The following is a 14,059-nucleotide window of genomic DNA, read 5'->3' on the forward strand; positions in this document are numbered from 1 at the left end:
AAGTTTTATACTTTAAGAAAGTGTCAATATTAATGGTAAAGAAAAATCAAACTTTGAAGAAAAATAGTTTTGTGTGTGACATGTATTTTATATAAATTTCCCCTTTAAGCCAGTCATTATATTTCTAAAGGATGTGTTGATTTTGCATAGGAAAAATATATGCAGCAAAAAATTGAAGAGTAAGAAGGTTTATTTTTTAAATCACAGTTTACATTGCTATTATTATTATAATAAAGGCTCATCCAAAGTTTAATGCTGGCACAGTTTGATTCTTTTTCTTTTGACAAGGCAATACTTTTTTAACTTAATATTTCATCAACTATAATGCTATTAGAGACTTATTTTCACTTAGTTCACTCATCAGGCAGTGAGACGGCAATAAAGGAGAATCGCTCCTTTGAGACATTAATGCTTTGGAATAAATGATGTGCTAGAACAGAAATTTAATTAATTTACAGAGTATATTGATAGTCCCTTGTTACTGTGCTGTATATTTTTAATCTTCCTCAACATCTGTAGTAAAGTGTTTGAAAACCCCTGCAGTTGAGCAACTAGTAGATAATTAAGTAATAAGGGAAGAGGTTTCTAGAGGGAAAGAGATTCTTTTAACCAAATGCTGTCATAACATGAATAAAGAACCACTACTATGATGTGCAATGAACAAAAAAGTATGCTACCTAATTTGATACTGTTCCATAGATATTGCAAGCTTCTTACATTTAAAGTGCGAACTGTAGCTTAAGAACTTTCCTCCAAAATTTAAAACAAATGCATTACACTAATACATCAGATGACTTTTAATGACAAACAACTTTTCCCAATTCATATGTCATCATTTAAATGTGTCTTGCTTAAATTCATTTTCCCTTTAGTACAGAGATTGTCTTGAACGAAGCTTCAAAAATTATAAATAAATATTCTGAATATTTATTCTGAATAAAGAATATAAAATATGTATTTCAGATGTTCAACTGCCTTGTTTCTTTCTTGTGATTACTTCATGGAAAATAAGTAATGAATTTCTAGTCCCTTTAACCAGTATTTTCACTTTGAATATGGGCATAAAATAAGTACAAAAATTGTATTGTTTTTGTTTCAGCAAAAGCTGATGAAGCATTGAAAGCCAAAGAAAGAAATGAGGAAGAAGCAAAGAGAAGAAAGGAGGAAGGTAAAGGCATGTGTTCATTTTTCTCTGAGAAATCACTATTTGGCTATATTTCCTGAATAGACCGTAGAATATAATCTAATGCCTTAAGGGTTACTTCATGCTGTTTCATGAACCAAAACTATGACACAATAGCACACTGTATTCATTGTCTTGGACACTAATGTTTGCTCTCATAAGATTAGTTTATGAGCATCCTATTATGTATTCTGGGAAATTGGGAGGAGATAAGATTATATAGTAGTGCTGATGTTGGTTTGTTCCTTCTAACTTTTATAGTTTAAAAATTATCAAAATCAGTCACAGAAATAGATTGAACCTTATCCATAGATTTTGAAATATTTCAGTAGTGATGAAGAAAAGTCCTCTTGCCAATAAAACTTTTTTAAAGTTGAGAGAACATTGAAATTCAAAATGTCATAAATAGTCATATGAAATCCATGTCTTAATTTTTAAAGATATTCTTTTTAAAAAACAACATTTAGGCCATTCCCCCAAAATTTTATCTAAACAAATCTAACACATTTTTATCCCCTCTAACAAATTTTTATTTTCCCCTTAATTTGCTATCTGTGATTTACGTGAGTGAAAATTTTGCCTTTTTTTCTTCACGGGGGATTATATACATATACTGTTCTAAATTACAGTGCTTAAAGCAAGATTCAGGCAAATCTTTCTCAGTGAGTTAAGTTGATGATCTGCTTAGAATGGCAATCATGTCACTTTATTGGCTAATTTCACAGGGTAGCTATTTCCTCTTGTGAGCTTTTGAGAAGTTGAAGTCTGATAATATGTGCCAGAATTTGGACTTTGAGTGATGTAGTCAAAATCTGAAAGTTGAAATTTTTGCCTTAGTAGGTACCTGTGTTTTATTGTAACAACCAGAAGATAATCTGAACTTCCCAGCAACTACATGGAAGCTGAGATTCAGTAAAATCCAAAGTATAATGGTTTAGAATGCTTAAAACCCATCAGAGCCATCCTCAAAACCAAGCCAAAAAAAAAAAAAAAAAAACTGTAGATTTAAGTGGCAGATCCCTACAAATAAGTAGATTCAAACTAAATGTGGATGAATTTGTACACATATAGTATAGTGTTCTTACCTTCCTTGACCCCCAAATATCCTGGCTTTATGCTCTTTTCCGGGATCAACTAATTTTATGGTATACTGAGAAAAAAATGAATTTCAGTAGCAAGATTCCTCGGTAGAATTACCTTCTTTTGGATCTCTTGGCATTGTTAATGAAAGCAAGCTATCTGATTTCAGTTATCCTTATAATGTGCCCATAGTACAAACAGACATAAGACTAAATGCAAATGTGTCTAAGCAAATTATAATTTTTAAGTACTGCTGTGTTGTGTGGCATTCTGATCAATGTAACTAATTAATAACATAATGGCCCTTATAAAACTCTGTGGTACCGTAAATCACGTGTGTAGTACTTATGACCAAGCAATACAGTGAAAATATGTTGTAGTGGTTATTAGCCTAATCCTATTAATTCAGATCTTAATTGGAGTCTTAATCAGTTGAAAATGAATGGCAGTGAGAGTAATCACAGATATTGAAATTTCAAGGTGATTTGTTTTTATGAAAAAAATAATATGAATGCTTATCTTAGCAAAAGAAACTTTTTTAATACTTCAGAACTCCTCATTTACATGTTGACAGTTGATATTTCTACAGCTCTCTTGTTTTCATTAAATTAGCTCTAAGCATCTTTTAAAAGACATTTGCTTAAGAATTTCTTAAGTAACTATAGATACTTGAACATTATAATTATTTGTAAAGTAATTTTTAATTTAGACTTTTCACTAAATCACACTGACCTTATACGTAGTCTGCAATATACAGTACCTTTTTTCTTTCAGTTCCTGAGAATTGTTGAAAAAGCATATTCCTCCAATCGTAGCTGTTTTAATTAGCATCTTTAAAAATCTAGCATTCTAACTAGAGTATAAACTACAGGATTATAGAGGACTTAATATCCACAATGCCTAACACATAGTAGAAACTCAGTTTCTTGAATTGTTGCATGATGAATGAATAAATCAATGACCAATTTCCCTTTATTCTTTTAAATTCATGCTAAGTAGCTTATTTTGAGCTTGCAATGGGATTCCAAATAATCTCATTGAAAGTATAACCCAACTTTGTTAAGGGCTTTTCTAAGACAGGCCGTAACTATTAAGCTATTGCTGTAATAATTTAGAGCATGCAAAATTAAACCAAAGAATGTCAAAATACTGTCAAAATTTGCTAAACTATTTGCTAGATTCTTTGTTGTTGTTTGCTTCCAATTTTTTTTTCTCTTGAGTTGTCTAGATACTTGAATGCTATCAAATTAACAGTTCCCTGAGAGTGATTAATGTATAAGCTACATTTATTTTATTTCATATAATTAGTCTAACTGCAAATTGAAACCTTAGATCAGTATGCATGTGTGTATATAGTTCTGTATCTGAAAGAATAAAAATCCTTTATTTTCAGTCTGTAAGCCACTAGTAATTCACTCTGTCACATCATTTATACAATTCATCTCTTAATTTCTCATCATGCTGATATGCAATACAGAGTTGAAAGCATTGCGAAAATGTAGATAAATGTTGTCTACCCAGCTCCCTTTATCCACTCTCTGTTATCTCAGAAAAGCTATTGTATTAGCATAGCAAGATCTGTGCCATGCAAATTCATTCTATTATGCAGTCTTCCTTTGAGTGTTCTTAAATCAATAACATAATTATGTTTGCAAGTATTGCATCCAAAATAAAAGTCAGGCTGCACACCAAAACTGGTCCAGAATGACTACTTTGCCTTCCAGCCTTTAAACAATGGGGGCCCATTTAGAGTGCACTTCATGTCCTTATATAGTTCAGTTGATTTTTCCACTTAGTGAATATTGCTAGTACATTGGTGATACTCTTGAGCCACTAATTCTTTCCACTTTAGTTGTTATAGGAATGTTATATCTTTCAGTAAAGGTCAACTAAATATTTAAAGTTTAAGTTTACAATGTCCCTTTTTTTCTAATTCTAGATTATAATTTAGGAAAAATGAATAGTATTAAATCTTTCAGTTCTGTTTTCTTTCTTATTCTTTGACTTAATAAATAATTGACTTACTCTTTTTCTCTGTATGTGTTTGAAAATGTTCTAACTATACTTTTAAAGTATATAATTAAAAAGCATTTAACTTCTATTTCTCTCTATTATTGAATGCATTAGCATAACTGCTTAGATTTTCTGTGTATTTTTATATTTAATTTGGTATGCATTTAAGGGTGCTAATTATGTTTTAAATCCAATGTAAGCATAGTAGTCTTTCTTTGCATTTGACTTCTCTCTAATATGAATTTCCTATTTGTGGTATAAGTATAGTAGCTTTTGAATTCTTTTTCCCCTTGTGTTTATTCAAAACAGCTCTACCCATCTGTTAGTTTTTTTACTTCAAATATTTTTTGTTTCCAAAAGTGTTAGGCAGCCCTTTCTAAATTATTCATGGGAATGGTGGACAGTGAAAATATGAACATAATAAAAGGCAGTTTAAGTAAAGACAGAGCAGTCCTCAAGTCTCATTTGTTTAAGTTTAAATTCATCAAATCTTTTGCCAGAGCTGATTGACAAGAAGTAAAATATATTAGCCTTAATTTTATTTTTCTTTTTTCTTTCTTAATAATCGTTCAGTGAAGGTGAGGTAAAGAGTACTAGTAACTGAAAGGCAAGGTGGTTGCCAGACAATGTTCTAAGTATTCTACCTATTAACTGTCTTAATCATCATGAACTCTATACGGTTTGTGCTATTATCCCTGTACAACAGGGAGGATAGGAAACAAAGGCACAGTGCTCAATAGCTTGCTTTGTAGCTGATAAGTGGTGAAGCCAGGATACAAACCCAGGCAGTCAGACTACAGTACACATTTCCCTCTTTAAATAGCCTGCATAAATCACAACCCTTAGAATCAGTGCTCAAAAATAATATAATTCTCTCTCTTATCCTTTGCCTTCCTCTCTGGAGCCTGCCCTCCAGCTCCTAGGAAGTTGCTTACTGTAAAGTTTTCCTGTCCTAACTTAGATCTAGATCCATACTAGGTTGCCTCATTTGAGTTTCTGGGACACTGAATAGGTGAGGTACTCCATTTAGAGGCACATTTTGTCAGGGTGTCTATGTCCTTTTTGCATAATCTCTATCTGCTTTTCCCCTACGGACTGCCTGGTCAATGTAAGATACTCACAGTGTGACCTCCATACCTAGCCTTAAGAATCTGGACCAGAGCCAAACCTAAGCATCTAGTTTCTCAGATTCCTTTCTCTGAGGTTTTGCCTGGCCCCGTGCTTTGTAGTTTCTAGCATAAAACACACTTAGCACCAAGTCTGAGCACACCCAGAGAGAGAACTGTTATAATCCCTTCTTTCCCTCCACTGTGGTTCATCACCTAAGACCCATATACCCTAAAACCCTTTGTTCCTTCTGGATACCCTTTATAAGAAAGTAGGAGTGAAGTTGAAAGGAGAAGTTAGCAGGTACAAGGGCATCATTTAGGAATCACTATTTATTCAGTTTGCATGTAGATCCAAGTAGGTTAGGCAGAAGTAACATGATTGTCCTTTCTAGCCCTCGTCCTGAATTGGCTACTCATTGTAATATGCAATATTATTTCTTCCTTACATTTAAACATTTGAAAATCCCCCCTTCTTTATCTTACTTTATTAGGTGGTTCCATTGTAAGATTTAAAATGTCCCTTTAAGAAATTTGTGTTTCCTGTGTATCAGATTTAATAGTTCTATTAATATATCTGTCATAATTTTAAAATATTTCTATAGTTTTTAACATATTAGCTCTAATGTTAGAGTACTGTTTTCTTTAAAAAGAAAATTTGCTTAGCCTGAATACATTGCTTCATTGCGTATTTTTCCTCAAGTTCTTATTTAGTAAAGAAAAAAGAAAATTCGCTCAAGAGAACTCAGTCATTTATCCTAGCCATCTGTCTTATTTCCCTCAGCAGTGATTTGTCCTTTGTAATACTCTTGATTATATGTCTGCAAGAACTTGATTGATAAATATTTTTAACCTTTCCCTTAGATTCAGTTTTTTCTATTCCATATTGCATAGCATCAACCTGTTTCTCAGTTTCAGCGATTCCAGTAAATGTGTGTTAATTCATTTTTAACTTTTTAACCAAGCAAGGAATCCTTCCTTATTTTCATAATAGCTAAGTCATACTATTTTTGCTTCATACACATTCAGCTATACTCTTTATGGAATTGGAAGCCAATTTAGATCGCATTTTACTTATTTTCAGTAAGATGTTTATGTACATGAAATGCAGATATACTGATATCTATTTAATCATCATTAGGACTCCAGTGACTGGCTATCATGTGTTTCCTTACTGATTTAAATATATTCTGTTTACTACAAACACAAATTTCAAGACCAACTCAAAGCTACAGGCTTTCTATTCAGTCAGATACTTACAATATAAATTAAACATTAGGAAGCTGACATACATATTGAATGCCCACAGGTGTACCATCCTGAGAGTAACTTAGAGAAGCTAGTACAATCTAAGGAATCAATTGTGCTCTACTTGAAATAGCCCTAGCTAGCTTCCTTTGGCTGAAGTAACAGAATGAGTTTCAGAATCTCAGCTCTGCCATTTCCTAGCTCTGTGACCGAATAAATCACTTAACCTCTCTGCGACTCTAAAGTGGGGAACATGATAAAAGCTGCCTGGAATCATTATAATATGAAATGGCGATAGTATTTTAAAAGCACTTCAGGCCGGGCATGATGGCTCACATCTGTAATCCCAGCACTTTGGAAGGCCAAGGAAGGAGGGTTGCTTGAGCCCGGGAGTTCGAGACTAGCCTGGGCAATATAGTGAGACCCTGTCTCAAAAAGAAAAAAGATTAGTCAGGCATGGTAGTGGCCATCTGTAATCCCACCTACTCAGGAGGCTGAGGCAGGAGGATCACTTGAGCCCAGAAGTTCGAGGTTCCAGTGAGCTGGATTAAGTCTCTTAAGAAAAAAGTCTCTCAAGTCCAGAGCTGCTCTCTAGTCTCTTAAGAAAAAAATACTTCATAACTAAATATAAACTATTGTTGTTACTCAGAATCGCAACACAAAAGAGTATAACGATTATTCTTTTATCTTTCATCCCTTTAGTGACTTTTATCAACTCAAAAAATATTTCCTGAATATTCACTACATCCAGGATACTGCTCTAAGCTGTATGAAAAATCAGTCAAAGAGAAAATCAAAGCCCATATACTCAAAGAGCTTACATTCTAGAGGATAAGGGGGAGACAGAAAATAAAATGAAAACAAATCATAAAATACACTAAATTCAAATAAGGGTTATTGTTTTCACATCCTGTGTGACCTTAGGTAGTCCCTTTGAACCAAGTTTCCCCATCTGTTAATAAGTATGATAATAATCTATCTACTATCTAAATATGTAGTTACATAGTGCGTATGAAACCATTTTATAGACTTTATAAAATATTAGTTACTGCTTTTGTTTGTCTGGTTTTTAGCACAATTTGGCATACTCACCATAGTATGCACCTTTAGGGATGCCGAAATGAAAGATATGGTTCTCTGTTGCTCTCAAAGAACTTACAGTCAATTTAGGAAAACATGGCAAATGAATCTGAAATGGTAGCAGAGTACATGATATAGTAATGTATAGTTATGGGCTAAATTGTTTAAGGTTACTAAATGAGACACAGATTTACATTAAAGCAAGATGTATATTTTTTCTGTTTTCACTAGATTGACGTTATTGAAACTTCAGAAACTGTATTTTGTGTGTTTCTATCCAAGATGAGTATAAAATTTACTTTACTTGGCTAAGTTTTCTGTGTTCTTGTAGTAACAATTAAATACCAGCACAGAAGCAACTCCATTTGATCATATTATTACTATTACCTGTGAGGAAAAATTATTTTTTTGAGACGGAGTCTCGCTTTGTCGCCCAGGCTGGAGTGCAGTAGCACAATCTTGGCTCACTGCAAGCTCTGCCTCCCGGGTTCATGCCATTCTCCTGCCTCAGCCTCCCAAGTCGCTGGGACTACAGGTGCCTGCCACCATGCCCGGCTAATTTTTTGTATTTTTAGTACAGATGGGGTTTCACCTTGTTAGCCAGGATGGTCTCGATCTCCTGACCTCATGATCCGCCTGCCTCGGCCTCCCAAAGTGCTGGGATTACAGGTGTGAGCCACCGCGCCCGGCCAGAAAAATTATTTTCTACAAATACATTTCATGATCTTTTTCAAGCTAGCTCTAAATAAGTATTAAAGCCTATACCACTTACCATAGGAGACACTTTTATTGAAAAATTTCTGTCATTAAACACAAGTTTTTATTTTCTCAATTTAGCAGCATTATCTTGATTCTGTTATCCTGAGATGAAAACACTCCTTGGTGGCTACACTCCTGCTTTCTCTCAAAATCGTTCGATTCAGATGTTATTTTTAAAGAAGTTTGGCACAGTGATTAAGAGTAATTATCTGCAGCCAAATTTCCCAGATTCAGTGCCACTTACTAGCTTTATATCCTTAACTCATGCCTCTGTTGCCTCCTCTATAAAATGAGGCTAATGAAAATATTTGCTCACTGGAGTGAATGTAAAGCACTTAGAATAATGCCTGACAGGTATTAGGTAATATTATTATATAAGTGTTTGTTCTAGTATACTTCAACTCTCTATAAAATTGTACCTGTTTTTACCTTCACAGCATCTTAATTTTAGTATAAAAGTATGAGATTCTCATTCTTTCTTAGCATAAAAAAATGAATTGCCTACCGAAAAAATTTAACACCTTTACAAAATTAATTAAAAAGTGGATAAAATTAAATCACAAGGCTAAACAGTGGATAAAATTTTCACTAAGATTTATTCTGATAAGTTTGTATCCAAATAACAAGGAAAATATATAGACGAAGAATATAGTCACAATCATTATTTGGTATATTACAACTTTCTTTTTTATTTTAAAAGTTTCTGTGACTCACTTCTTGTGTGTCCATTTCATTATATGAAGGAGAGAATATATCACACAAAAAACTTTGATTTTGTCCATCTGTTTACTCTGACAGGTATCACCCAACAGGTCTAGCTTCTTCTTAAGGCCAGTTCTTGATAATGATAGTAACATATCATCTATATGAGGGAAAATACTTGTCTCTTTACTAAGCCAGGAAGACCTACATCTAGTTGATCTAAAAACTACATTATGTTTTATAGTTAACTAGTTTAAAAGATGGCCAAGAATTATAATTTTATAATAGTTACATTTAATTCAATCATCCTAAAGTCTACTACATCTTCTAATTTTAGAAATGCTACTAAAAGAGTGCCTTTAAAGGAAACTGTGCTGCAAAAATGATTCCCATGATGCATATATGATTCCTGTCTGTGGAATCAGAAGCTGAAGATGGATCAGTTAATACCATGCAAAGTCTTATACTATACTTCACCATATTCTTTGCAAAGTGAAACAGTATAGCAGAGATCAAATAGAATGGTTATAGCTAAAACCTGTATAATATGTTTGAACGATCTACACTTATTGAGAAGAAAACTGATGTTGAGTTAAATAAGCTGGCAACACTGCCTACCTGTCAAGTTATCTTACATTTAATTTTTAGCAGAAATAGGAGATATATCTATTTACTAAAGATAAAAAGCATACCAGTGTTCACATCAAGAGAACAAGTTGGTAAGTGCCTGAATCAGGCTCTGTTGATATAAAATGATGATGATGACTTAGCCGAAGTAAAACTATTCTGCCTTAATTACAGGACTAGCATTTGGAAATTGTAATTACCTATTAACGGAAAACAGGTGAAATTCAAGTATTCTTTGAAACTTATGTTAGCATTAGTAAGACTCAAGTCTTATTAATAACTTTATGTCAGAATATGTTCACTATAACAAATTATTAGCTCTATTAAAAGAAATTTGACCAAAACCCAGTTTGAGCGTGTGAATATTTATCACATTATCATACCACATAATCTCTTTGCCCCTAAGATACATGGCTGTAACATATTCAGAGATCATTACTCTAAGGATACTAAATTACTGATTACATGCTAATATGTATTTTAAGTAATGAAGCCAGGTGTGTAGTTTCTAAATAGAAGATTTTATCCCAGAAAAAGTTGTCTTTCCCAATACATATTGTTAGCATCACTGGCGGACTTATGAACTTTGATATTACTCTTAGAGGTTTAGAGTGGGTATCCAAGAAGAATTGTATTATTGAAAATTTTATGGAAAATTAGCCTTGTTTTTCTCTGCTCTTAGAAACACACACACACACACATATATATAAAACCATCTTCAGTGTAATTGGCCTTTTCTTGAAAGTGTATATAAGTTTATTTTAGTTTTCTGGGATTATGCGGTATGCTATGTCCTTTATTTTCTAAAACCATGTTACTAGATGATGGTGGGGGGTGGGCATGGAGGATTAATACAACATATGTGATCAAAATGTTTTCTAAACTACAGTTCTTCCAGTATTAATTTAGTTGGTGTAAAATTAAATTGAATGGAGAATATTGTTCAAAGAAAACGGTTTATGTAAACCTTGATTGTTTGTGCAAATTTAATATGATTTGATAACTTACCACTGTTTTAAAATAGAGAAAGCTGAATTTATGTATATAAAACCATAATCTAATCAATTCTTAACATTTCCACCCTATTGTAAACTATTATAATTCAAGATAAACAGCAGGACCCAATCGAAATCATCTCCAACGCCAAGAAAAAAAAATTATTCTCTGTCATTCCCTATTAGACTGGGTACAGTGCATTAGACAATACATAGGGCAAGAGAGGTTGAGGTAGAACCAAAAGTTAGACTGTACTAGAAGAGATCCAAAGTTCAAGAAACTCGAGCAACAAGAATCAGCATCCTAGGCTGGAAAACCAAGCACAGGCTAAGGTAGAGGATTTGGACAATGTTGGACTAGAGCCCGGGCTTTAAAAGTATGAGGCCATAGAGCAAGATTATACATCTGAAGAAGATGCATGAAATGCTGGCCCTAGCCCCAAGAGTCAATGTGTTACTGAGTCTTTTGCCTTCTGAGTCAAGGGCTCTTTTTGTACTTTCTCCTTAAGGCAGAACTAGTCCCAGGGTGTTGCCAGTGAAGACAAGTCTGCAGTATGATAAGTAGATTAGGATATAAACTGCAGGCAGAAACAGAGTGATTTGGATATCAACAACACTTCAGTAACATGGTGACTTTGGGTGAATCATTCAACTTCTAAGTCTTTATTTTTCCATCCATGGAAGAATTTAAACATTAAATTAATGTACATGAAGCCCTTATCACAGAGCCTAGTATATATTGAGCATTCAGTAGAAGTTAGCTATTGTTATTATAGCAAAAGCAACAGTAATGATGGTATACCACTGGCTAGAGAAGGAGAGATCAGGGTAATGGGATTCAGGCAGTTCCTTGCTCCCTCTTCAAAGTAACAGTATCTCACTCTGATTTCAGAGAAAATAATTCTGCTTGTGATAAAGAACATTAATTGATAAAAATACCTTTATAATTTTAAGTAACATACAACTCAGATGCCTACCATGTATTTCTGTATACTGATAGTGAATTCACAGAATTTGCTTTGAATATACAAGTTGGGATGACTCAGACTTTCCTAAGCTATAAACGACTTCTGCAGACTTATTGGGAATGGTAAGAAATTGTTGGAATGAGAGGAAAGGAAAGAATTTAGTCATCTTATTGAATCCTATCCAACCAACGTAGACATTATTGCTTGTGATTTGGATTAAGCCCAGCTGTAGTGCTTCTGATGCTGGCAGAGTAAACACCAAAGTCCTAAGTACACTAAGACATTTTAGGAAAATACCACATTATGGTTGTTTTTTGTGAAACGACAAAAAATACTTTATGTAAACAAAGAATAAGTCACTCTGCAAACAATTATTTAAAAAGCACTAAAATATAGATCACTAAAAAAGAAAAACTTTATGTAACAGCAACATTCTAGGTACCTTAGTAATTTTTATTATATTTAGTTATACCCAGCCCTTGTTCCTACCTACCATATATCAAGTTGGTTTTTAAATCCAAGTTGTTTTATAATTCCAAGATAAGGTTGTTTTTTATTCATTATCATTTTTGAGAACTTTGCAGGTCAGAAGTGCTACTGAACAACACCTACTTTGGGAATTGAAAATAATATCTTCTCTCTGTAAAATAACTTGAAATTGTGTTTTGTTAGAAAAAAGAAAATATTCTCACAGACTTTCAACTTCTAAAGCATCATGTTTTTTAAATACAAAACATACAAGAGGTATATTGTACTTTGCAGTCAAGTACACATATGCATATGTATACAAACCTGAAAAAAATACAAAATAATACTTGTCCATTTCCAAATTTTTTTCTGATCCTATTGCATCTTCAACAAAACAAAACAAAAGCAACCCACTAATGGGTCATAATGCTCAGTTGGAAAAACACTGCTCTGAAGTAGTTTTCTATGTTTTTTCCTTACCCAAATCACTCTCATACTGTAAATATAAAAGGATGACTGCATAAATGTCTTCTTTTGAGAAGTGTCTGTTCATATCCTTTGCCCACTTTTTGATGGGGTTGTTTGGTTTTTTTCTTGTAAATTTGTTTGAGTTCTTTGTAGATTCTGGGTATTAGTCCTTTGTCAGATGAGTAGATTGCAAAAATTTTCTCCCATTCTGTAGGTTGCCTGTTCACTCTGAGGGTAGTTTCTTTTGCTGTGCAGAAGCTCTTTAGTTTAATTAGATCCCATTTGTCAATTTTGGTTTTTGTTACCATTGCTTTTGGTGTTTTAGACATGAAGTCCTTGCCCATGCATCACTGGCCATCAGAGAAATGCAAATCAAAACCACAATGAGATATCATCTCACACCAGTTAGAATGGCGATCATTAAAAAGTCAGGAAACAACAGGTGCTGGAGAGGATGTGGAGAAATGGGAACACTTTTACACTGTCAGTGGGACTGTAAACTAGTTCAACCATTGTGAAAGACAGTGTGGCGATTCCTCGTGGATCTAGAACTAGAAATACCATATGACCCAGCTATCCCATTACTGGGTATATACCCAAAGCATATAAATCATGCTGCTATAAAGACACATGCACACGTATGTTTATCGCGGCACTACTCACAATAGCAAAGACTTGGAACCAACCCAAATGTCCAACAATGATAGACTGGATAAAGAAAATGTGGCACATATACACCATGGAATACTATGCAGCCATAAAAAATGATGAGTTCATGTCCTTTGTAGGGACATGGATGAAGCTGGAAACCATCATTCTCAGCAAACTATCGCAAGGACAAAAAACCAAACACTGCATGTTCTTACTCATAGGTGGGAATTGAACAATGAGAACACTTGGACACAGGAAGGGGAACATCACACACCGGGGCCTGTTGTGGGGTGAGGGCAGGGGGGAGGGATAGCATTAGGAGATATACCTAATGTAAATGACGAGTTAATGGGTGCAGCACACCAACATGGCACATGTATACATATGTAACAAACCTGCACGTTGTGCACATGTACCCTAGAACTTAAAGTATAATTTTTAAAAAAAAGGATGAGAAATGTCCTTTTTTCACCTATGATTATATTTAAACTGAAGATAGTAAATTACTTCACATGCCAATGGAGTTGTTTTAGGCAAGTTTTTAATGTCAATAAATATAGTAATATAAAATGAAGTTAAGCAATTCAAAATTAGAAGCAACTAGATTTCTTTAAATTGGCATTCTATGTGAACTCAATAAATACTTCTTAACTGATTATAGATCATTTCCTTACAAGTGACCGTGAGCTTCTAGAGGACATTAAGTATTCT

The 14,059-nt window shown here is 33.7% G+C and overlaps 1 protein-coding gene across 8 annotated transcripts in view; it reads left to right on the plus strand.

The window, feature by feature from the left end:
• The window catches only part of RSRC1 (arginine and serine rich coiled-coil 1), a 438,867-nt gene that overhangs the window by 353,183 nt on the left and 71,625 nt on the right, over nucleotides 1-14,059 (plus strand). For 4 of the 8 annotated variants that reach the window (XM_054682322.2, XM_054682320.2, XM_054682319.1 and 1 more), the window contains exon 7: nucleotides 1,100-1,174. In XM_054682322.2, coding sequence (XP_054538297.1) covers nucleotides 1,100-1,174 — 75 coding nt within the window. The remainder of the gene's footprint in view (nucleotides 1-1,099; nucleotides 1,175-14,059) is intronic. The other 4 variants (XM_063806358.1, XM_516841.7, XM_009446748.4 and 1 more) reach the window with 1 other exon arrangement.

Source organism: Pan troglodytes, chromosome 2 (assembly GCF_028858775.2).
Source record: "Pan troglodytes isolate AG18354 chromosome 2, NHGRI_mPanTro3-v2.0_pri, whole genome shotgun sequence".
Classification (NCBI taxonomy): Eukaryota; Metazoa; Chordata; class Mammalia; order Primates; family Hominidae; genus Pan; species Pan troglodytes.